We start from the raw sequence: 23800 nt of genomic DNA on the forward strand, positions 1-23800 counted from the left end.
AGCCAGGCTAGATATAAAATTCTTGGCTTGCATTTTCTTTTCTTGAAAATGTTGTTTCAGTCTTGCAATACTTTGTGTATTATTCTTGAGGTCTGATTCCAGGTAAATTTCTTATATCAGTAACTAGAGGCCTGGTGCACGAATTCGTGCATGGGTGGGGTCCCTTGGCCTAGCCGGCAATTGGGGCTGATTGGGGCCGTCTTGCCCAGTTCCAATCAGGGCCGATGGGGCCGGCCGACCAAGGAGGGCCCATGGGAGGGCTCCAGGGCACCTCCAGCCCGTCTCGCCCAGTCCCGATTGGCCGGACCCCAGCAGCAAGCTAACCTACTGGTCGGAGCGTCTGCCCTCTGGTGGTCAGTGCGACCCATCGGTCAGACACTTAGCATAGTAGGCTTTTATATATATAGATTTGACCTTTTGCCTGGAAGCCCTTAAAATCTTTCTTTTGTCTCTAAAGTATAAAATTGTATTAAGATACGTCTCAGAGTTGATAGACTTAGGTCAATTTTCCCAGGTATGTATGTAGATTTTTCTTATTTATGGAGCTTTCTTGGATTAGTTTTGAAAAATTAGCTCTCTTCCATTGTTGTTTTTCTTGTATATTTTCCATTTCAACTATTTTTTTTCTGACCCTTTTTTCTTATTTACCTGGTTTTCCATCTTTATGCTGTATCCTTTATTAGATTTTCATTTGAATCTATTTTCCTTTGGGTTCCTTGTAATTTATTCATTTGAAATGGTTGTCTTATACTTTGACTTCAATTTCTTTCCCCAGTTCAATCAACTCTCTTGCATTTATTTCTGTCTGTCCTTTTCTATTCTTAGTTTTTACATTTCTGATTTTAGGATTTTTTTATATTGAAAAACATGTGTTTAAGTGTATTTAGTTTAGTTTGGATTTTTCCTGGTTGGCTTTTATGGGGAGAATTTTTGTGACCTGATTTTTTTTCTGTTTTTGTCTTAAAGCAGTTTTGTATTGAAGTAATTACTTTTTTCTACTCCCAGGCATGTTGTGGGCAGAGTTCCTAGCTGGATAGCACCTTCTTCTTCCTCTCAAAGAACAAACAGGGTTTTGCCACACAGGGTGGGAGCGGGGTGAAGACAGGCAAGGGCTCCCCTGGGGCACTCTGCCTGTGCTGTGGGAAAGGACCAGCTTTAAATTTTTAATTTCAAATCCATTGTGGACCAGTACTCTTGTAAAATACAATGAAAATGACATTTGTAATGATAAAAAAAATACAAGCCTAATTGTTTTATATTTAACAGACAAAATTGCACTTTTAAAATGATTTTTTATGCCGAAACCAGTTTGGCTCAGTGGATAGAGCGTCGGCCTGCGGACTGAGGGGTCCCAGGTTCGATTCCGGTCAAGGGCACGTACCTTGGTTGCGGGCACATCCCCAGTGGGAGGTGTGCAGGAGGCAGCTGATCGATGTTTCTCTCTCATCGATGTTTCTAACTCTCTATCCCTCTCCCTTCCTCTCTGTAAAATATCAATAAAATATATTTTAAAAAAAATAAAATGATTTTTTATTGCCCTAGCTGTTTGGCTCAGTAGATAGAGCGTCAGCCTGCAGACTGAAAGGTCCCGGGTTTGATTCCGGTCAAGGGCACATGCCCAGGTTGCAGGCTTGATCCCCAGTAGGGGGTGTGCAGGAGGCAGCCAATCCTTGATTCTCTCTCATCATGGATGTTTCTATCTCTCTCTCCCTCTCCCTTCCTCTCTGAAAGCAATAAAAATATATTTTAAAAAATAAATAAAAGGATTTTTTATTGATTTTTTGTTAGAGAGAGGAAGGAAGGGAGAGAGAAACATCAATGTGAGAGCGAAACATTTATCGCTGCCTCCTGTACGCTCCCTGCCGAGGATCAAGCCCGAAACCTGGGCATGTGCCCTGACTGGGAATCAAACCAGCAACCTTTCAGTTCATGGGACAGTGCCCAACCAACTGAGCCACACCGGCCAGGGCAAAATTGCATTTTAAATCAATATAATCAGAAAAAAAATTTATAAAAACTATTCATTCATTGAAAGTGAATATATATAGGTAATTAACCACTATTTATATTCATAACTTTATCATTACACGGTTGTGACTAAATAAAAAGTTACAAGTCAAAGCAGTTCTCCCACATTAACTACCTATATGCACACTTTGAACTAAACCCATGAATATTAATATTTTAAAGTTTTGTTTATTTTTTAAAACATTTTTTTATTGATTCAGAGAGGAAGGGAGAGGGAGAGAGATAGAAACATCAATGATGAGAGAGAATCATGGGTCGACTGCTTCCATGCCCCACACTGGGGATGGTGCCTGCAACCCGGGCATGTGCCTGGACCAGGAATCGAGCCATGACCTCTGGTTCATAGGTCGATGCTCAACCACTGAGCCATGCTGGCCGGGCAATATTTAAAAAGTTTAAATGTGACAAATAAGCTTGGTTGCTTGTTAGCCTATCTAATTGAGGTTGGATTGTTGACAGTGCTTGTGAAGGGATGATATATAGCTGAACTGTTTCTTTCTTTGGTCTTAACATTTATAGTAGAGAAACTAGTCTCACAGAGCTGTTGACAGGAAAGAAAGAAGATATTTTAAAGTAATTCAGAAAGTTCAGGATATTCATTTTTAATTCTCATCCAAAATAAAAGCAAGTGATGATTTATTCCCAAAATGTCTTCAAATCTTCATCCAGCTCTAACAATTTATGATGTAAAAGTTAAATATAAATTCTGAATGTGATATACTTGTGGGTAACAGTTGGCAAACTAACCTTAGACTATCTTCCATTACAACATGGTTTGTGGTGCATGACTAGGACAGCCTGCTCTCTGTGACTCACCATACAAGCTTTCCAGTATCCAAACTGGTCTGTACCTCGTTCACCAAGATGAGTCTGTTGATCATGTGATTGGATATCATAACGTCAAATTGCTATAAAAATTTCTCAACACTTACCGCATCGCAACCTGCTAACAGCCCGGACCTGCACCAGTCTATGGCCCCCTGGCCCACTGGCAAGTTACCAGAGACTCCTTGGATCTTCCGGGGTAGCCAAAGGTAGAGGGAATATTGCTAGAGGAGATAAAAAAATCTCACAAAACCACCCAAGACTTTGTTATCTTTTAAGGTGGCAAGAACATCTACCCTGATTCCTTCCTCATTCTCTCACGTGTTATGCTTACATGCTGTAAGTGATACCACTTTTTCTTTCCTTCCTTGTCCCACCCATCTTTCTCTCCATCACATAAAGGTATCACATAGAGATGGTTTACTTGATACTTAGTCCATAAACATCAAGTGGTGCCAGAGGCAAACAAGTGCTCAGAAAAAAATGATGTGTCAAAAGGACATAGGAGCCAAAGAAAGGGGCTCCCATTGGCCAAATCTGGGACAATTGAGTGACAAAATAAATGATTATAATCCAGTAATGAATTATAACACAGAGACTAAAACAAATATCCATGAGTTCAGATAATCTATATATATAAAAGGCTAATATGCAAAGTGTCCCCTCGGGAGTTCGACCGGGAGACTGGGAGTTCGATCGTTTGCTATGACATGTGCTGACTACCAGGGGGCAATGCGGAACAAAGGGGAAGGAAGGCCCTGGCTGGTAGCCGGCAGTGGGGGAAGGAAGGTCCTGGCCAGCAACCCGAAGGCCCCAATTGGCCCTGATTGCCGGCCAGGCCTAGGAACTCTACCCATGCACAAATTTCGTGCACCAGGCCTCTAGTAAATAGAATTGATAAATTAGTGGGAGAGAAGGGAACGCTCTTTACAGAGTTCCAATTAGTAAGTATACTAGGAATAATGGATTGAGAAAATCATTATTTGGCAAACACCACAGTAATAATTATTTCAGGTAAGAATCAATGGATGCTAAAATGAATGGGTAAAAGTAGGATGAAAACTGGGATATAAACATAGTCATAAAGTGTCTAAGTATAGCCCAGCCAGTGTGGCTCGGTGATTGAGCATCAACTTATGAACCAGGAGGTCACTGTTTGATTCCCGGTTGGGCCTGGGTTGCAGGCTCAATCCCCAGTATGGGGTGTGCAGGAGGCAGCTGATCAATGGTTCTCTCTCATCATTGATGTTTCTTTCTCTCCCTCTCCCTTCCTCTCTGAAATCAATAAAAAAATATATGTTTTTAAAAGACAGCAAAGAAAATAAAAATCGATTCAATATTATTCCTAATAGAATTAGGCTGTAAGCAGTATCTACCACATGTAAAATCTCAGATGTTTGATAAACCCAGAATATTCTACCAATAAGATATGAAGTGATTGGGTTTTCTCTTTCGATGCCAGTGGATAGTCAGCCATGAGCCTAGCTTTCCTGCTTTTCACACACTGTGATTTATGTTCCTGAACAAATGAGACTTAATTTAAGAGCAAATCATCAGCAACAGGTATAATAATCTTGGCAGAACATTTATTTTAATTAATTGCTTTCTGTCTAACACAGATAGAAGGGTGCTGATGCCATTTACCCTATAAGGATTAGTGCTGTCATGTAATTAATTTTTTTTCTTCCCCTAGAACTTAAAAGTCATCAGTTTTAAATCACAAAGGCATTGGTTTACTTCATTGTTAATCATAACAATCTAACTTTTATGCATTGTTTATAGAAGAAACTTGCGGAAGAAAAATGAATTTTAATCACTGCAGCATTACAGATTTCCTGCTTCCCAATCATAGGCCCTTAGGGGTCCCATGGGGGTCAGTATTTGGGGCTAGGCAGCTGAACAACCCTCACCCCATAAACTTGGCAGTGGGTAGCGGTGGAGAATACTTGAGTGATTTTAGAACAGTGTAGTTTTTCTTCCCTGTGAAGTTGACTATCAGCTTCATTATTATTTATTATTATTTACTAGTGGGCCGGTGCACGAAATTCGTGCACATTAAAAGGGGATTAATTAGAGGAAATATTTTATTATTGCTATTTGCCCTTTCTCTATAATAGAAGTGTCAGAGATGAAAGAAAATAAGTAAAATGTATATGAAAATCTTCCTCCTGTCAGAGTCTGGGGCGTGCCGCAGGACCCAGAGTCAAGTCCCTGCCCACCCGTGGCACCTCAAAATCGCACGAGACCCAGACCCGGCCGGCCCCACCTTCATTGGGTGAGATCCAGATCCAGCTGGCCCTACCCTGCCAGGCCGGGGGGGGCGCAGCCTCAGGTCCCCAGGCTCAGCGCCGGGCAGGTTGGGGCACAGCCTCGGGTCCCCCCGTGCACACCAGGCAGGGGGTACAGCCTCAGGTCCCCTGCCCCGGCCCAGCACCATGCAGCTTCAGGTCTCTGCCGATTGCTCATTAAGGCTCATTATGGGAATTCAGCCTCCACTGTGGGTACAGCCATCTTGTGTTACAGAAACCCCCGCCTCCACTGTGGGTGCAGCCATCTTGTGTTATAGAAACCCCACCTCCACTGTGGGCGCCGCCATATTTGTGATGGTGTGACAGTCAATTTGCACATTTCCTCTATTAGATAGGGTAGTTTAATGGGAGGCAAAAAGAAAAATATTTCCTTTACGCTATGGATGCTTAACACTGTGGCTGTCAAAGGTATCTTGCAATAAGCGGTAGAAACACAACCAAATAGACTCTGTTTTCTCAAATCTGCGGACCCTCAATGTTACTTAGAAATGATTTGATGGTCTTTCCAAAGAGGCAGCTATAGCTGATACTAAACCCACGTAGGGTACCCAGGGGCAAGGCAGTGTAACTCTCATACTAAAATAATTTAGCTACATCATCGTGAAATTTTAAATTCTATGTAAGTCGTTTAAGAAAATTATAACCTTTAAACCTCTGCTTTGGATAGTCCTTCATGTTCTAACCAATTAGTTGCTTATTCGTCTTTGAAAATGCTATACTATAGGGAAATTTAAGCCTTTCCTTCCCAAAGTCTAGTGTGAATTGATCATATATTCTGTATAAATGCAATAACAGGAGTGGTGATCAAAGTGTCTACCTTCTATTTGGTACAACCTCAGGAGGCAGTGAGAATAAACAAATGTTAAAAAGAAGCATGAGCCCTAACCGGTGTGGCTCAGTGGACAGAGCCTGGGCCTGCGGACTGAAGGGTCCCAGGTTCGATTCCGGTCAAGGGCATGTACCTTGGTTGCAGGCACATCCCCAGTAGGAGGTGTGCAGGAGGCAGCTGATGGATGTTTCTCTCTCATCGATGTTTCTAACTCTCTATCCCTCTCCCTTCCTCTCTGTAAAAAATAAAATACATATTTTTTTAAAAAAGCAGCATGAAACTGTGTAACAAAATGGCCAATTCCGATGAAATAAAATCCTGTTTAATTGGGGTTTTACCATATAAAATAGATTTAGTATTGAAATGACACAGATTTGGAATCATTAACTTTATTTGTCACTCTTCACAGACATTGGTCCACTTCCACATCAAAAGTAGGAACATCTACACTTAGTCTTCGATAACGACGTTGTACCACAAACCATAGTAACTTACATAGAGAAAAGTTACTGAAATAAAGAGATTTTTATATTCATGACCCTAGACATCCCCCAAATACTTGTCCTATCTTAAGTTATAATTATGAGGCTTTATAACTCCACAAAGCTATTTCTTCTTAATTTAGTATTTTTAATATCCACACTAGACCATCGGATCACCAAACTTTCAAGAGGTTGAAAAACAGATGCAGTTCCAAATCTAAGTGACTGTATACACACATGCATAGTTTAGAGCTGCTCTCAAGTTAAAAATTTTCCCTTGTCTCAGAGATATTTACATCAAATTAAGACATTTATAATAGCTCACAGTACATAACCCAAATACCATTTTCACCTATCCTGTAAGGAAGCTAAGCATTCATAATCTAACAAATTCAGTGCATTTTGTCAACATAAATAACACAAGCTATTCTAAATGTTTTACATTTATTTCAGTGCATTATTTTCAAATACTAAATGGAATGAAATTATAATTACTGGTTATATCATAATTGAGCATATTCCGGAATCTGTTACACAAACAATTCACATCAATACTATAATTCATTCTAAAACAACTTCACAGGCACACATAAAATAGAGAACAAAATTTGCTTTTAAAAAAATTTAAAGTATACTGTCTACTTTACACTAAAAGATTTTCACAAAACAGCCAATTTCCAAACCCCTTTTCTAAGTTTGACTTAAGGAAAGTTCAATCCATTCGAATCTTCTGGTTTGTCATCCTATAAATGATGCTATCATATCCAGGATCCATGTTCCAAATATTGTAAGAGGTGATAATCACAGCCAAGGCCAAGCCGATCATTATCCAAAGTACCATGTTGAAAATCACCGAATACTCAAAATTATACTTATAAGCAAGATTATAGGGACTTGATGGGTTCTTCTACAATGAAGAAAGAAAATCAAGAGGGAAGAATTTTAAGAGAGGAAATTACCCCAGTGCAGCAGCTCTGATTCATCTCTCTAACAAGCATTTATTCCTAAGTGGCGTAAGAGCTTATTCGAGGAGGGACCAAGGAGGGAGCTTTCAAGGAGAGGGTCACATACACTGCTGATTAAGTGTGAACGGGTTCACCTGCCATCGGTGGCTTAAGAGTTAGTGGGGTTTTAAAGTTAATGTCACAGTTTTAAAGCAGGATCTGAAAACGTGCTTACCTCTTGTTTTGTCTCAAGGATAGTCCTTGTCTTCCTCACAAGGGATGTGTCGAACGATCTGACAGTCACCAGCTCTACCACTGCATTCCCACCATAGAGACCATACATGTCATCTGCAAACTGAGGAGTTAGTGACATTACATAAATCTTAACTACATGTTTACTTAAATTATTTGTAAAGCTTCTATGGACCTACAAGAACAACATACCTACCTATTGGCTCATGAAATACAAGCTTAGAACAGGCAAGTCTTAAACGTTTCAACATACATTCAAATGTTCCAAGTAACTTTAAGGGCCTGGAATTTTGGCATATAAGTTGGGAGAAGGGAAGGAGGGAAGGGAAATGAAAGAATCTTCCTAAATGGTCTCTGGTTAATCACAAACATCTACAAAGATTTAACTGTGAAACCTCATTGAAGAGTTACAGGCGAGTAACTTCAAGAGCAAGAGAAATGAGCATTTATTACCTATCTACTAAATGTCTGCTACTGGCTTGGTGCTCCCCTTTGATTATTTCATAGTGTTTAATGGGGACAGAGTTTCAGTTGGGGAAGATGAAAAGTTCTAGTAATGGATGGCAGTGGTGGCTGCACGGCAATTTGAATGTACTTAATGTGACAGAACTATGCTTAAAAATGATTAAAGTGGTAAGTTTTATGTTACGTATATTTTAGCACGATGAGAAGAAAAAGGTATTGGGCTGGAGTTATCCATCATTTCCTACGCTGCCTCTGCCAGCATTCCAGACGTCCCAGTATACATATACATCTTTGCTGTACTCTATCCTTGGCCACTAAAATCAGAAGTTCTCCAAAGAGCATGAGAGTTCAAGCAACATTAAGTATTTCACTAAGCAGACTTTTCCATTAAGAGGCTAAAAGTGAGATGGTCATACTGTAACCTCTCATACCCCACTGAGAATTTACCTTTTGTAGAGCATCAACAAGGATCTTAGAAGCATCTCTGAATTGTTCAGAATCTTCTCCATAATGTTTCCCAATTTCATCCAAACCTGCCAGCTCCAGTGAATATAAATCAGGAGAATGGTCCTTGGCTAGATGCTTATGTCGAGACAACTGAGGAGAACAAACAAACAAAATGAAGTGGATGAAGTCGTGTCAAACACAGCCAATTAAAGTTTTATGCCCAACTAAACTAGGCTGAACAGAACCAGCCCATGTGGCACAATATACAAATAGTCTAAAATGGCAGCAAATGAAGCTGGTTTAAATGGGAGTTTCCAATAAATCCAACATAAATCTCATTTTTAAGAGCAGTTCCAGGACTACATGAATAATAAAAGCTCTTTTTAAATTTTCTTTTAAAAACTTCAGATATGAAAGAACAGATGGTTGGACCAGTCTGATCCCAGAACATGAGCCATCAATGCTCAGAGCAGACACTTCCCACACGCCCTCCTGGACCCCCCGGCGGCCCCCGGACTGGGCTTTCAGCTCCCGGAACCAGCCCTGCTGAAAAAGTTTGGGCAACGACTTCAGTAGACAGCAAACAGGTATATTTTTCTGTTTCAATCACAGGAAGATTTTTGTGAAAAAAATGATTCACCAAAAATACCCTTTAGGCAGATTTATTCCCTTCCTGACTTGCTGGACAGCTTTGTTAATCCAAACTGTTATTTCTATTTTAAATACAGGATTTAAGTCTTAATGTCTCACAAGAAATCAATAACCAAGTCAGGGCTGCAGCTAGGGTGGCCCACTCAAGTCCTGTATTCTTGGAGGATATACTTACTACCCCCTAAGAGTAGAAATCCAAGATAATTTGACTAACATAAGATGAGTTCAAAATTCCCACCACCACCACCAATTCCTCAACTTTCATGGCATCATAAATCCAGGGCATACTTGATCAAACTTTTCTATTGGTTTCATTAGCATGCAAAGATTCTCTAGAAGTGTCTTCTGGCACCAAAATAAATGGAACTGAAAAATCAGAGCAGCCTACTCACCAAACTTGAAATATCATGTAGAACTTGCAGTTCAGAAAGAAAGAGCAGATCGACCTGCAGAGCCGAAAGAAATGCGCAGTGCCATTAAATACGCATCGCAGATCTGAGCTTGCCATTTATCAAGCGAGGCACAGGGTATCACAAATGCTAAGCACATAAGCGAGCTTATGCAACAGTTGTCCGCCATTTGGCAGGTTCATTTCCATGGAAAATACATCTAAGACATCATTTCCCACCAGAAGGGATGGTCATTCCCTGCAGTGACCACCACTCAGTAGCTGTATCTCTTTATTTTTTTTATGTTTTTATTGACTTTTTAGAGAGAGAGGGAGGGGGGTAAGGGGTGGAGGGAGGGAGGAGGAGACAGAAAGAGAAACGGACAGACATCGATCAGTTGCCTCCTGCACACCCCCTGCTAGGGAATCTAACCCACAACCTGGGCATGTGTCCTGACTGGGAAGTGAACAGGTGACCTTTTGGTACGGAATGACACTTAACCAACTGAGCCATCCCAGCCAGGGCTCGATAGCCATATTTCTGATAAAGCATCTAAACTCCACAGTTTCTCCTCAGGGTGTCAGAATGTTCTGGCACACTGCAGCGAGGTCTTGCCAGTGGCCCAGTTTGCTCCCATCCCTTGAGCCTGTTCTACACTGGAGAATATAAGACGGTGGTCCTGGCCAACCACAGGAGAGGGGAGGGTGCCAGAAAGGTGGTGTGCCATGTGGTTAAGAGGGTGCATGAGCAGGTGGTGAAACTGACAGACAGGAGTCATAAGGGTGGCTCCCTCCACTTCACTGTCAAGAATAAACTAGAGCCCTAACCCCGTGGTCGGCAAACTGCGGCTCGTGAGCCACATGCGGCTCGCTGGCCCCTTGAGTGTGGCTCTTCCACAAAATACCACAGCCTGGGCGAGTCTATTTTGAAGAAGTGGCGTTAGAAGTTTAAGTTTAAAAAATTTGGCTCTGGCCAAAACCGGTTTGGCTCAGTGGATAGAGCGTCGGCCTGCGGACTCAAGGGTCCCGGGTTCGATTCCGGTCAAGGGCATGTACCTTGGTTGCGGGCACATCCCCAGTGGGGGGCGTGCAGAAGGCAGCTGATCGATGTTTCTCTCTCATCGATGTTTCTGACTCTCTATCCCTCTCCCTTCCTCTCTGTATAAAAATCAATAAAAAAACATATTTAAAAAAAAAAAAAATTTGGCTCTGGTGACTAATGAGTTTGCCGACCACTGCCCTAGCCAGTTTGGCTAGGTGGATAGCATGTCAGCCTGAGGACTGAAGGGTCCCGGGTTCTATTCCGGTCAAGACTCAATCCCTGGCCCCACGTGGGGCGTGTGCAGGAGGCAACCAATCGATGCATCTCTCTCGCATTGATGTTTCTCTGTCTCTCCCGCTCCCTTCCACTCTCTAAAATTCACTAGAAAAATATCCTCAGGTGAGGATTAGCAAAAAAAAAACAAACAAAAAAGAAACGAAACAAAGAAGAATGAACTAGAAAAATGAGGTAACACATCAGAAGTGGCAGTGAATGAGGGCGCCCACACTGCCAGAGTGGCCCAGCTCCATCAGCCGCCAAGTAAATGCCGTGATTTCTGGTTTGTCCAGATGCATTGGTGACAACCCTCATGCGAGAACGTAATACTACCTACTCCTACAGTTCAGCTCACCAAAGGAGCTGACTCATGCAGTCGGCGAGAAAACTACACTAGAGGAAAGAAGAATCTAGTCCAGCCATAAATTTGTGAAAGTCAGCAGCGTAAGAAATGGGAAAGCAGCAATGACATTGACTTGTGCAGCGGTAACTATACTTACTTCATTGTTCCTGCTCAGGGAATTGAGGGGAAGCGAGTTGAGGACAGAGTTTTCTTGAAACAGGCGACTGCGGAGCTGTCGTAACGTCACTGAAAGATCTTCAAAAGCTGAGTTTGCCTTCCCCACCATGTACACTCTCTGCAAGAAGGACCCTAAAGTTTCAGCTGTGTCCGACAGATTAAGTCCAATGTACAGAGGTCTGACGGCATTGCTCATAAGACTGGTTTTAAGTTTTTATTAACTAATGAAAGCTAATTTCTTAAAGCATCTTAAATAAAAAGTGTATCACTTACTTCCTCGCTGGGAGCCAGCTGCAAAACTACTGGAGTTTCTTCAGAAAATAAGGAGTGAATGGAATTTGCAACACTGTCAAGGTTAAAAGGAACCGCCTGAAATTTAAGAGGAAGACCTTAATTATTATCTCAGCCAAAGTGGGAAGAAAAATCATTCAGATGGTATTAAAAAAGGAGCCTCAAAAAAAAAAAAAAAAGGCATCAGCGTTTTCTAGGGAAATTCAAAAGACCCAAATCACATCCAAACACAGAGTCCTTTTGAGGGCGCAGAAGGTCAGCCAGCCTCCTAGTGGGCCAGTGAGCCTGTCCCCCAACGTGCCCCAACAGGAAATAACCTGCAAACACCACGGGCGCAATGCTGTCTTGCATAACCCATCACTTCCTGGTGCTCCTGTGTGTGTTTGAAACAGCAGTATACTTGGTCTCATTATTAATTAAACATTCGACAAGGAATGTATATTCTACAATAAAGTATTAACTTTCACTCAGGAGGTCAGAATACACCTGAAACCCATAGGATGCCATTAACCAGTGTCACCCTAATACATTTAATTAAAAAAAAAAACCCACAAAAACCAGGTCAGAAGATTTTGAATTGTACTGAAAGAGAAACAGACCTCATTTTTCATTTCAAAACGTTAAAAAGGTTTAATGAGACTTAGGTTTGTCTTCAGATGCACTGAGGACTCTTAGACAAGCCGTAAGTATGTCACAGAACTTCACAGGCTTTTGTCGTGGGACCACATGGTATTAAACTGGAATAACCACTTGTGGTAAAATGAAATCTTCTTTTTCCTTGAACTTTTTTTTATTAAGGTGTAACATACATGCAATACAGTGCACAAATCTTAGGGTAACAGCTCAAGAATGTTTACAAATGGATGCACTCATATAATCCCCCCAGGTCAAGACCGAACATGATCAGCACGCTAGGGCCTCCCCCGGCAGTCACTCCACCCCCGAGAATAACCAGAAGTCTGACTTCTATCCTCACAGATCTCTTTTTGCCCTACGTTAGTTTTAACAATAAATTGTGGTAATTTTCCCCTCAAAGTAATTATTTTATTCTCAGTATTATGGTACTAAAACAAGCAGTATAGCCCGGCCGGTGTGGCTCAGTGGTTGAGCACTGACCTATGAACCACGTTACGGTTCGATTCCCAGTGTGGGGCGTGCAGGAGGCAGCCGATCCATGATTCTCTCTCATCATCGATGTTTCTATCTCTCTCCCTTCCTCTCTGAAATCGATAAAAATACTTAAAAAAAACCAACAACCAGCAATATAGTAGTAGTGGTTTTGCTTTAATGGAGAGTTCTTACAGTAATTCCTTTTACTATTAAAAGGTTCGTGTTTTTAAGCAGCAAAGTAATGCTAACATGGTACAGGCAGAAATTATTGTGATTGTATAAATCTTACTGATCAAATCCCACCACTCATGATACTGTGAAACAAAATCATTTGTTCCTTAGTCAAGATGCATATTGCCCTGACCGGTGTGGCTCAGTGGATAGAGCGTCGGCCTGCGGACTGAAGGGTCCCGGGTTCGATTCCGGTCAAGGGCATGTACCTTGGTTGCGGGCACATCCCCAGGAGGGGGTGTGCAGGAGGCAGCTGATCGATGTTTCTCTCTCATCGATGTTTCTAACTCTCTATCCCTCTCCCTTCCATTCTTTGAAAAATCAATAAAATACATTTAAAAAAAAAAGATGCATATTAACTCTTCTCCAAATTCTCTTAGAGTGAGTGAATGAGCCAAAACCGGTTTGGCTCAGTGGATAGAGCATCGGCCTGTGGACTGAAGGGTCCCAGGTTCAATTCCGGTCAAGGGCACGTAACTTGGTTGCGGGCACATCCCCAGTAGGAGGTGTGCAGGAGGCAGCTGATCGATGTTTCTCTCTCATCGATGTTTCTAGCTCTCTATCCCTCTTCCTTCCTCTCTGTAAAAAATCAATAAAATATATTAAAAAAAAAAAGTGAGTGAATGAGCACATGAAGAGGAGAAGGTTCAAGCTGGCAGGAGCATCCTGAGTCCGCACTGCCAGCTCACGGCCTCGGACTCCGGGGGGAACACTAGGACACGGACCTGGTGAAATGGCCCGCGTGGCAGGAAAGTGGAAGGCTGAAGGCGACACGTCCCTAGCAGTCAGGCTGGAGAAGCCAATGGGTCAGAGCACTGCCTACTGTGGAGGGAAAGGGAACGTCACAGGGACCGCTCCTGTGTTTGGGTGACGTCTCGGTGCTTGCAGTGGCAGGAGGGTCTCTCACGACAGCTGTCAGCCGCCCGGCATGGAAGCTTGGGAAGGAGTGAGTGAGCCTCCAGCCGCCTCACGGAAAAATGAGGTGAAGTTCTGAAGGCGAAGTGACAAGATAACGCCCAACACAGTGTCAGCGGGCGACACCGCGACTGCTTTCCGTTTGCCGAGCCTCTGCCTATTCGGAGCGGGGCCATTTGTCTGCCTTTTATCTTAGACAGTACTCCCATGCGCAGGGACAGACAAGCCTCCATAAATCCACAGCCGCCACGTCAGCCCTTGTACCAGAAGTTGTTGTACTTATCCATCAGGGCATCCAAACAAAGACAAGTGTGCTTAGAACACAGTTCATAATGACAGCTGACAAGGCGCAATTAAAGACGCACCCTGTTGATTTCCTAAATACTCACGTTCTCCAGGGGGTAGGAAATGACACTGCCTGGGGGCAGCGCGAGCCTGTCCACTCCCTTCACCAGCACCATCACGGTGGCCTGAGGACGATGGAACAGGTTTCCCACGGCAAGTCCCGGCCAAGAAAGGTCCTAAAGGCGGGAAAGCGTGAACCGGTGCTGAGTTACCAACTCGGGAAAGCATGCCAGGAGCCTCTAGGGCAGGGGTGGGCAAACTTTCTGACTCGAGGGCCACCATGGGTTCCTAAACTGGACCGGAGGGCCGGAACAAAAGCATGGATGGAGTGTTTGTGTGAACTAATATACATTCAAAGTAAAGGAGCGGAGGGGAGAGCAAGAGAACCGGATAGAACAGCCGGATCCGGCCCGCGGGCCGTAGTTTGCCCACGGCTGCTCTAGGGAAAAGAGCTCCGGGGTTCTGGGTGGATGCTGGCAAGGAAACGTCACGGGAGAGCAGATGTTTCAGCTCAGGTAGTTGCAATCTCCTAGGCCAGCGGTCGGCAAACTCATTCGTCCACAGAGCCAAATATCAGCAGGACAACAATGGAAATTTCTTTTGAGAGCCGAATTTTTTAAACTTCTTCTAACACCACTTCTTCAAAATAGACTCGCCCAGGCCGTGGTATTGTGTGGAAGAGCCACACTCAAGGGGCCAGAGAGCCGCCTGTGGCTCGCGAGCCGCAGTTTGCCAACCACGGTCCTAAGCAAGGACGCAGATTTCTACCTTCATTTGCTTAAAAACTTCTACAGATTTCAGCAAGAACGTTTAATAGGAAGTCACCTCAAATCTCTGATGGAAAATAGCAGGCAAGTAAACAAAACATAGGTACTTGGCGAATTCCAGAGTACAAAATGTCCTTGCCTTCGTCCAACCATGGCATTTTCTACCCCATTGCTTCTGCTACAGCACTTTTCTCTGTCACGAAAACATTCTCATTAGCCCTGGCCGGGGGCTCAGTTCGCTGGAGCATCATCCCAAGCACCAAGTTTGTGGGTTCAATTCCCGGTCATGACACATAACCAGGTTTCGGGTTCAGTCCCTGGTCGGGGAGTGTACAGGAGGCAATTGATCGATGTTTCTCTCTCACATAGATGTTTCTCTTTCTCTCTCTCTCCCCCCACCCCCTCTTCTCGCTCTAAAATCAACAGAAAACATCTCAAAAAAATTTTTCATTAGACTAAGCTCTTTATAAATAAAACCAAATTCCTGCTGAAAGTAACTCATATTAGTTACTAATAATTATTTCTAAAGGTTACCTTAATTGCCATTTGTAGTCAAATTTAAGTCTGTACAGAACAAAGTACAAATCTCCTCCTTAAATGTAACCGCCAGCCCTGCTCACGCTAGGAGCTCAGGAGCCCCTCCCGCAGGCCCCACGAGCGGTGCGCAGGCATTGCTCCTGGTTTCAAGCTCACCCAGGACCTCGGAGGACAGTTCCTCCGAGTGATTGATGATATCTGGAGGCCACATCAAAAGCACCAAACTTATAAAATGGGAGGCGATGACAGGAAGACCGAGCAAACGGCACCCCTTTTCCTCTAGTGCACAGCTGTCCATTCCTCACACTTGCTGGGTCCAGGCCTCCTCTGCTACATAGCACGATCGGTCAGTTCCTGTGTGTTACAGCTTAATTGTTGGAAACTGTGATCCTGGGCTACTCCTTAACTACTGACAACACCGTTTTCCTAAACTCGGGCAAGATGGTAGACACTTCTTCATTCGTAACAAATTATAAGAGACTGAGTGTTTGTGTCTCCCACCCCAAATTCATATGCTGCGCTCCTAGCCCTAAGGGGATGGTATCGGGAGGTGGGGCCTCCAGGAGGTGCTTGGGTCATGAGGGTGGAGCTCTCATGAAAGGGGTCAGTGCCCTTATAAAGGACCTGGGGCGCTCTCACCCCTCCCACCATGTGGGGACACAGCAAGCAGCCCACAGTCTGCGCCCTGGAAGGCGGGCCCTCACTAGCACTGACCACACGGGCACCCTGAGCTCACAGTGTCTCAGAAAGGCAAGAAATGGCTGCTGCTTAGAAGCCACCCAGCCACAGTGCTTTGTAACAGCAGCCGGAGCTAAACACAAATCTGTCACGTGTACTGAAAACAATAAAAGTATACGTCCTATGACATGGACAGTGATTTATAAGGATTTGGTTTCAGAAGCCAAGCTTGTACTTACCCAAAATCTCCCCAACTACAAATGAGCTTTTTGACTTTTGCAACCTGTACCAAATATACCTATGTCAGCTTGGTGCTTTCTAGGGCTATTTGCAGAAATCAACAAAAATGCTTTCAGAAACAGCTCTAATTTTTTTAAAAAAAATTTGATTGACTTGAGAGAGAACATCGATGTGTTGTTCCACTTATTTATGCATTCATTGGTTGATCCCTGTATGTGCCCTGACCGGGGATGGAACCGTATTGGGGTGAGCTACCCCCCAGGGCCCAAATGTATATTTTTAAATACACGTACTTCTTTCACAGAGAAGCCCATGGATAATGCGGCCACATCTGGGATTCGCTCTCCTGGTATGGGCCAATTTCCATCGCGGAAGACAACAGACCCCGGAGATCTTAATATACTAAACTCGTTCCCCAAAGCACCTGGAAGAAAACAGATGAGTAAATGAAGGATGAGCATCACAAATCTTTTGCATCCATGTTGGAAATTGTGAAGTATGTTTCTCCATTCCCAGTGACTTAGCATACTAAATCATGATGGGACAAAACGCTGAATCCTAAATAAACACCAATGAATTCTTTTTCAAGGTATCACTCTAAGAATTTAAGTGCACGCGTTCTGCTGTAACAAAGATACAACTACGAAACCGGATTCCCCTAATGATCTAGCAGTGGTCGGCAAACTCATTAGTCCACAGAGCCAAATAGCAACAGGACAACGATTGAAATTTCTCTGGAGAGCCACATTTTTTAAACTTAAACTTCTTCTAACGCCACTTCTTCAAAATAGACTCGCCCAGGCCGTGGTATTTTGTGGAAGAGCCACACTCAAGGGGCCAAAGAGCCGCATGTGGCTCGCGAGCCGCCGTTTGCCGACCACGGATCTAGAGGACTTCCTACAAATGGCCCTTAAACAGGGGCACGTGGCAATTTGTCAAGTAGTAGAAATCAGTGGCACGTCTCCAGAACTTAAGAAACAAAAAACAAAACTCTAGCACAGACTAACAAGAATGAAATCTTAAAAACTCTAAATTATTTCTCCCATCGACCCGCTCTTCAAAATGCAAATTCACAAAATTTCCTAGCACTTCACCCTAAAACGTTAGTAGGTTAGTATCTTAGGAAAGATCAGATCTTTCCTTTCGTCCCCCAGGCAAACCTAGTGAAAGAGGCCTGTCAAGTGGGGGCACAGGTTACCGGTCAGGATACTGAACACCAGACCACAGACACGAACTCCAGGAAACACTGTTTCCCATGGACATATGGGGAAGGTGAGCAAGGTATTCTGTAATAATGAAGTCAGCTAGTCTAGGGGGATGAGGCCTTGGACTGAAAGATGAAGGAGAAGCCCGGCCGGTGTGGCCCAGGAGTTAGCGTTGACCATGTTTGGTGTTGACAGTGAATAAAAGGCCTCCGATGGTGCTGATAAAATGAGTTGCAATTCAGTGCAGCCACCAGAGCAGAAATTTCCAAACTGTTCTAGCCCGAGGTGGACCAAAAAAAGGAGCAGAATGGAATGGCCGTTTGTAATGGGTACCCATCTTGGCTCACTGAAGGAGTTTTGCAAACGCTAAGGAAAATGGGGCAGCAAGAGACGCTTACGTTCAAAGCACCACACATTTAAAAAACCATATTTGGATATGGAGATAGCCCTGTTTTGAGATGTGGCTCTATTCACTCAACCCAGCAATGTTATACTCAATTCCTTTGCCGTGACTTTATTATTTTTTTAAATATGTTTTCACTGATTTTTTTAAAATGTATTTTATTGATATTTTTACAGAGAGGAAGGGAGAGGGATAGTTAGAAACATCGATGAGAGAGAAACATCGATCAGCTGCCTCCTGCACACCCCCTACTGGGGATGTGCCCGCAACCAAGGTACGTGCCCTTGACCGGAATCGAACCCGGGACCTTTCAGTCCACAGGCTGACGCTCTATCCACTGAGCCAAACCAGTTTCGGCAGTTTTCATTGATTCTTTTTTTTGGTATTCTGTTTTCTCTTTTTTTTAATTGTTTAAAGTTTTACATATGTCTCCTCTTTCCCCAATTGACCCCCCCCCAGCCATTCCCACCCCGGGCAAGCCCCCACCGCCCCAGTGTCTGTGTCCATTGGTTATGCTAATGTGCATGCATACAAGTTCATTGATTTTTTAAAGAGAGAGAGAGACAGAAACATCAATGATGAGACAGAATTATTGATGGGCTGCCTCCTGCATGCCCCACACCGGGGATCGAGCCCACAACCGAGGCATGTGCCTTGACCGGGCATCGAACCGCAACCTCCTGGTTCATAGGTCAAAGCTCAAGCACTGAGCCACACCGGCTGGGCCTTTGCCTGGACGTCATAGTTAGATTCTCCTTCCTGTCCGTACAGCAGTCCCGCAGGAGCCTAGCACTTCAGAAAACATCCGTCACCGACTCCAGACTTGGTAGGTTTCAATCCTTCCAGTACAAAATACAAAATTTGAAAGTAGCCCCCCATACACATATTTACAAAGCATACACTTGTGTTATAATAGGTTACATATTCATAATATATATACAAAAGTTACAATCTTTAAAAAGGAGGCCGAAACTGGTTTGGCTCAGTGGATAGAGCGTCGGCCTGCGGACTGAACGGTCCCGGGTTCGATTCCGGTCAAGGGCACGTGCCTTGGTTGCGGGCACATCCCCAGTGCGAGGTGTGCAGGAGGCAGCTGATCGATGTTTCTCTCTCATCGATGTTTCTGACTCTCTATTCCTCTCCCTTCCTCTCTGTAAAAAATCAATACAATATATTAAAAAAATAAATAAAATTAAAAATAAATAAAAAGGAGATACCTGTGTAGTAGTTTTCCCAATTTAATCATCCGAAAATATCAGGCAAACCCAAAGCGAGAGAATTCTACAGAACACCTGACCACTGATTGCTATCCCGAAAACAGTGCGCACTGCACTTGGGAGGCCTGAGGGCCCCCCTTCCTGCCCCCACTCTCCTAGTCTCCATCTCTCTCCTAAGGCTGAGAACTCCCAAACACACTGATGGCTCCCAGGGTTTGATTTTCAGCCTGGCTTTCTCTTGAGCCTCAGACCTGCACCCCCAACGGTCTGCTGTGCATGTCCCTCTCAGCCCCGTGGGTCTTTCAAACCCACCAGGTTCGGAACGGGACTCCCCAGCTTTCCATCCGCTTCCCCGTGTTCTCCACCCCCAAGGATGCCCCCGCCTGCCATCCAGCTGCTCGAATGGGTCGCTTTGAAATCCTTCCTCAGCACCACAGCTCATCTGTCCACTTTTTTTCTGATTATCCCACGAGTCCTTTGCCACCCATGTCCAGTGCACACGCTCGGGCCCTCGCCAGGCCTGGGGAACTGGCCACCTTATGACCTGCCTTCCTATCACCTTCTCAAAATACAGATCTGCTCATTCATCCTTCAGTTTAACCACCTCCACTCACTGCCCAGAGCCTTGGAGACCAAATGCATTACTTCTGGGGGCTCTCAACTGAACCCCTAAACACTCAGCCCTGCACTGTCAGAAATGCCTCTCCTTCCACCCCAACCTTTCACATGTGTCCTGTGAGCCTGAGCCGGAGGCTGAGTCTGACCCTTCGGGAACTCCCCCATACCCGTGGTCGGCAAACGGCGGCTCGCGAGCCACAGGCGGCTCTTTGGCCCCTTGAGTGTGGCTCTTCCACAAAATACCACGGCCTGGGCGAGTCTATGTTGAAGAAGTGGCGTTAGAAGAAGTTTAAGTTTAAAAAATGTGGCTCTCAAGAGAAATGTCAATCGTACTGTTGATATTTGGCTCTGTGGACGAATGAGTTTGCCGACCCCTGCCCCATACTGTGCTGTGGTCTGTGAGTGGTCGATGGAATCAATCTGTGAAAAAGTGAACAGGTCCTACTTTCTACCTCTGGGGCATCAGTGACCAAATCAACTCCCTCCTCAACAGGACAGCCTTCGGATCCCATGTGTTTTTGACCTTGCGCCTTTCCTGTCCAGGCTGAACATGTGAATTTTTTCAAATACTCCTTGTGACGTGGTATTCACAATCCTAATTCCCCTCCTCTAGTCTCTCTCTGACTTGGTAACAACCATTTTAAAGAACCTATGTTTTTTCAGTAATAGAGAAGTCTGATCTCTGAAGGATATCTTCCATGAAATCACATTTAGTCATTGTGGAAAAAACTAATTGAACCTCAGCTGACAAGACCAAGCAATGCAAATGCTGACAGGATCGGATTCTTGGTCTGCAAGAACTAGACTATTCTAGTTAGGAAAGCATGTTCAAACCATGGATCAAACCAAAAATAAACAAAACCCCCTAAACGTCCCTGAATCAAAATAATATCACTCATAACACTAAACGTGGAATTAGCAGATGTTCAGATAAATCATGGTATGAAAGGGAAGATTTTTAATGTTCAAAAATGAAATTCAAAAAAATTAAAACAGTCCTGGCCAGTTTGGCTCAGTGAATAGAGTGTCGGCCTCCGGACCAAATGGTCCCGGGTTTGATTCAGGTCAAGGGCAGGTACCTGGGTTGCAGGCTCCTCCCTGGCCGGTCCTGGTCAGGGTGCGCGCAGGAGGCAACCAATCGACGTGTTTCTCTCACATCGATGTTTCTGTCTTTCCCTCTCTCTTCCACTCTCTCTAAAATCAATGGAAAAATATCCTCAAGTGAGGATTGACAAAACAAAAATTAAAATAAAAAGTTGCCCCCAAGTAACTTACTAGGTAGATCAGAATGACTTTCCAGAGAGAGACACAAAACAGCCCTAAAATTTAGGGGCAGGAAAAGAAGTATAACTGTCATCAACACCGTGCAAGCAGAGGCACAGGCCTCCTGTAGATTTTAACCTATCGGTTTTAAAGCCCTGCACTGGGGAACGGAACCCAATTCCTCCCAATTGTTTGCAGCGCGGCCTCTTGGCCCGTCTGCGCCCGGTCCCAGCCCCCGGGATTCCCACACCGCGCCTGTAATGGAAAGGCCCACGCTCTGGAGAGAGCTGATCCGGGTTCAAGTCCAGCCTTGCTGCTGGCTACCTGCGTGGTGTTGGGTAATGTGCTTAGGCGTAATCACTGTGTCCTGCGCAAGGGGTGCTGTGAAATTAAACGAATTGCGTGATACACAAGAGGCCAAATCCTAGCTGACCGCACGCCCCTTGCTGAATGTCAGGGCACCCAGGCCCCTCTCAGAAAGCTACCATGATTTGACATGTGACCCTAAGAACGTGACTCACATCACAGTTCCCAAATCCTTAAAATTGCTAACTGTGACAGGCCACTGAGAGGGACTTGGAGTTCGCCTTTGGAAACAACCATGCGAAGACAATGACTCCACCTCCAACTTTCGTCTCCCGAAACCATCAGTGAGGCCAACGGCTAGGAATGAAGACACCCGAAAAATGCGAAGAAACGCAGCCGCTGATGGCAGCTAAGAAGTCCCTTCCCTTCTTCGCAGACGGCTGCGGTTCAACACTCAATTGAGAAATGCCTTCCCGGCGTCCGGAGCCGGAAGAGGCCGGGAGGACGCGAGGCAAGACAGGCGGACGCGCCCTCCGCCAGGAGGAAGGTGCGGCCGCTCCGATGCCCCCCACCCGGCCCGCCCCTCCCCGGCCGCGGCGCCCCTCGCCCGCACTGCGGCACCCGCCCCACCGGGGCACACGCCTAGCCGCCCCAGACCCTGCGGCCCCGACCCCGCGGAGCGCGCCCCGCCCGCCCCGGGTCCTCACCCGCCACCAACAAGGGCAGAAGCGCGACGAGCACAGCCATGGCTCCGGCGGCCGCGGCGGCGCAGGGGGACAAGGAACAGGCAGGAGGACGCGAGCGACCACGGCAGCACCGGGGGTGACGAGCTCCGGCTCTGCCCGAGTCCCTGGGACCGCCCCGTCGTCGCCGCCGCTCACCGGTGCCGCGCTCTCCACCAATCGCCAGAGACGCCGCGGCTTGCGGGGGAGGCGTGGCCGGCGCGCGTCGGTCTGATGGGCGGGTCTAACGTGATGGATGGGCGGATCCAACATGATGGGTGGGCGGGTCTAACGTGATGGACGGGCGGCCCTTCTAATGGGAGACAGCAATCGCAGACCCGGGCAGGCCCGCCCCCTGGCCCGTGACAACTGGTCACGAGTTAGAGGGTGGCGCGGGCGACCCCAGGTGTGGGGAGCGGACGGAGCCTTTCTCCCGCGTGCGGACCCCTTGGCCACTCCCGGTCACGGTTTCCAGCCGCCCGTCGTCCTTCCCGGTCGCGTGGCTCTGCCCTGCCACGGGGGCAGCCACGGAAGCTGCGTGGCTGGTTTGGTTTCGCTCCAGTGCCCAGATGCTGAGTCCCAGCTGGGAGCCCCTGGGAGCCCTGTCCTCCACGTAGGGCACAACGAGTAATTTGGGGGATGAATATTTCATGGGACGTCCTTATGCTAAAAAAGGAAATTGGTGGTTTGTCTGAAATTCAAATATACCTGGGCGGCCTGTGTGTGGATTTGCTAAATGAGGTAACCCTACCTCCTAAGACTGACTTCCTGATCGACCAGGAGTGACGTGACAGAAACATCAATTACTTTCTTCATCCATTCACTCCGGGTTACGTGAGGGCTGCACATACTAATTAGACCAGGACCCGTCCTCCCCACAGCTCATAATTCTTTGCCCGTGATATGAGGAAAGAAGTAACACAATGTAACATCTGGAGTAAGATGATGACCTTGAACGATGGAAGCGTTCCCATAGGCAAGGATAGGCGATGGGGGAGGGTGGTTCTACCAGGCAGGAAACTAAGTTGTGGGGGAGGCAGTACACGATGGAGTCACTTCTCTTCACATCCACTGAAATTTCACTCCTGGTCCACCTCGCTGCATAGCCTAGAACGGGTTGTAGGCCAAAGGCCTTGAAAGACCTTGCGTAAATGAACCTTACTTAGGGGCATAGTCAGCTAAAAGTGGAGCAGAGCGCCTGCGCGCTCATCCAACCTAAAGGAACAGGGAAAGGAGTGGATTGTTCTGTTCTTGAAAGAGTTCCGGAACATTCTTCTGTCTTTTAATTTGAAGATGACCAAAAAACATTGTAAATAGACTGGAATAAAATAAATCCTTCCTCTTCCCCCTCCCCCAAGAAAACGTCAAAATCTCACCATCTTTCATGCTCTACCTATGTCTTGAGAAATAACATCCCTAAGGGTGAATCTCTTACCCTTTCAATCTAAGGCCCCTTTCCTCTGAGGTCTTAAAGGGGCAATGCTGCTTCTTATA

The 23800-nt window shown here is 45.3% G+C and overlaps 1 protein-coding gene across 1 annotated transcript; it reads right to left on the reverse strand.

Moving 5' to 3' along the window:
• Positions 1–6364: 6364 nt before the first annotated feature.
• ATP6AP2 (ATPase H+ transporting accessory protein 2) lies at positions 6365–22496 on the reverse strand. Its single transcript, XM_080653594.1, has 9 exons — positions 22292–22496; positions 16866–16996; positions 14395–14526; positions 11732–11827; positions 11439–11576; positions 9625–9678; positions 8582–8731; positions 7653–7772; positions 6365–7380 (listed from the first exon to the last, which is right to left on the reverse strand). The coding sequence occupies exons 1-9, from the start codon at positions 22329–22331 to the stop codon at positions 7186–7188; spliced, it is 1056 nt and encodes a 351-aa protein (XP_080509720.1). The 5' UTR covers positions 22332–22496; the 3' UTR covers positions 6365–7185.
• Between the last annotated feature and the right edge of the window lie 1304 nt (positions 22497–23800).

This window comes from Plecotus auritus (genome assembly GCF_963455305.1).
Source record: "Plecotus auritus genome assembly, chromosome: X".
Taxonomy (NCBI): Eukaryota; Metazoa; Chordata; class Mammalia; order Chiroptera; family Vespertilionidae; genus Plecotus; species Plecotus auritus.

Bases quoted from the DNA above. Each gene is read 5' to 3' on its own strand.
- ATP6AP2 (XM_080653594.1), bottom strand. From the start codon at position 22,331: ATGGCTGTGCTCGTCGCGCTTCTGCCCTTGTTGGTGGCGG. The intron at 16,997-22,291 runs GTGAGGACCCGG...GTTTTCTTCCAG, and splicing joins TCTGCCCTTGTTGGTGGCGG to GTGCTTTGGGGAACGAGTTT. The intron at 11,577-11,731 runs GTAAGTGATACA...TCCTTCTTGCAG, and splicing joins AGCTGGCTCCCAGCGAGGAA to AGAGTGTACATGGTGGGGAA.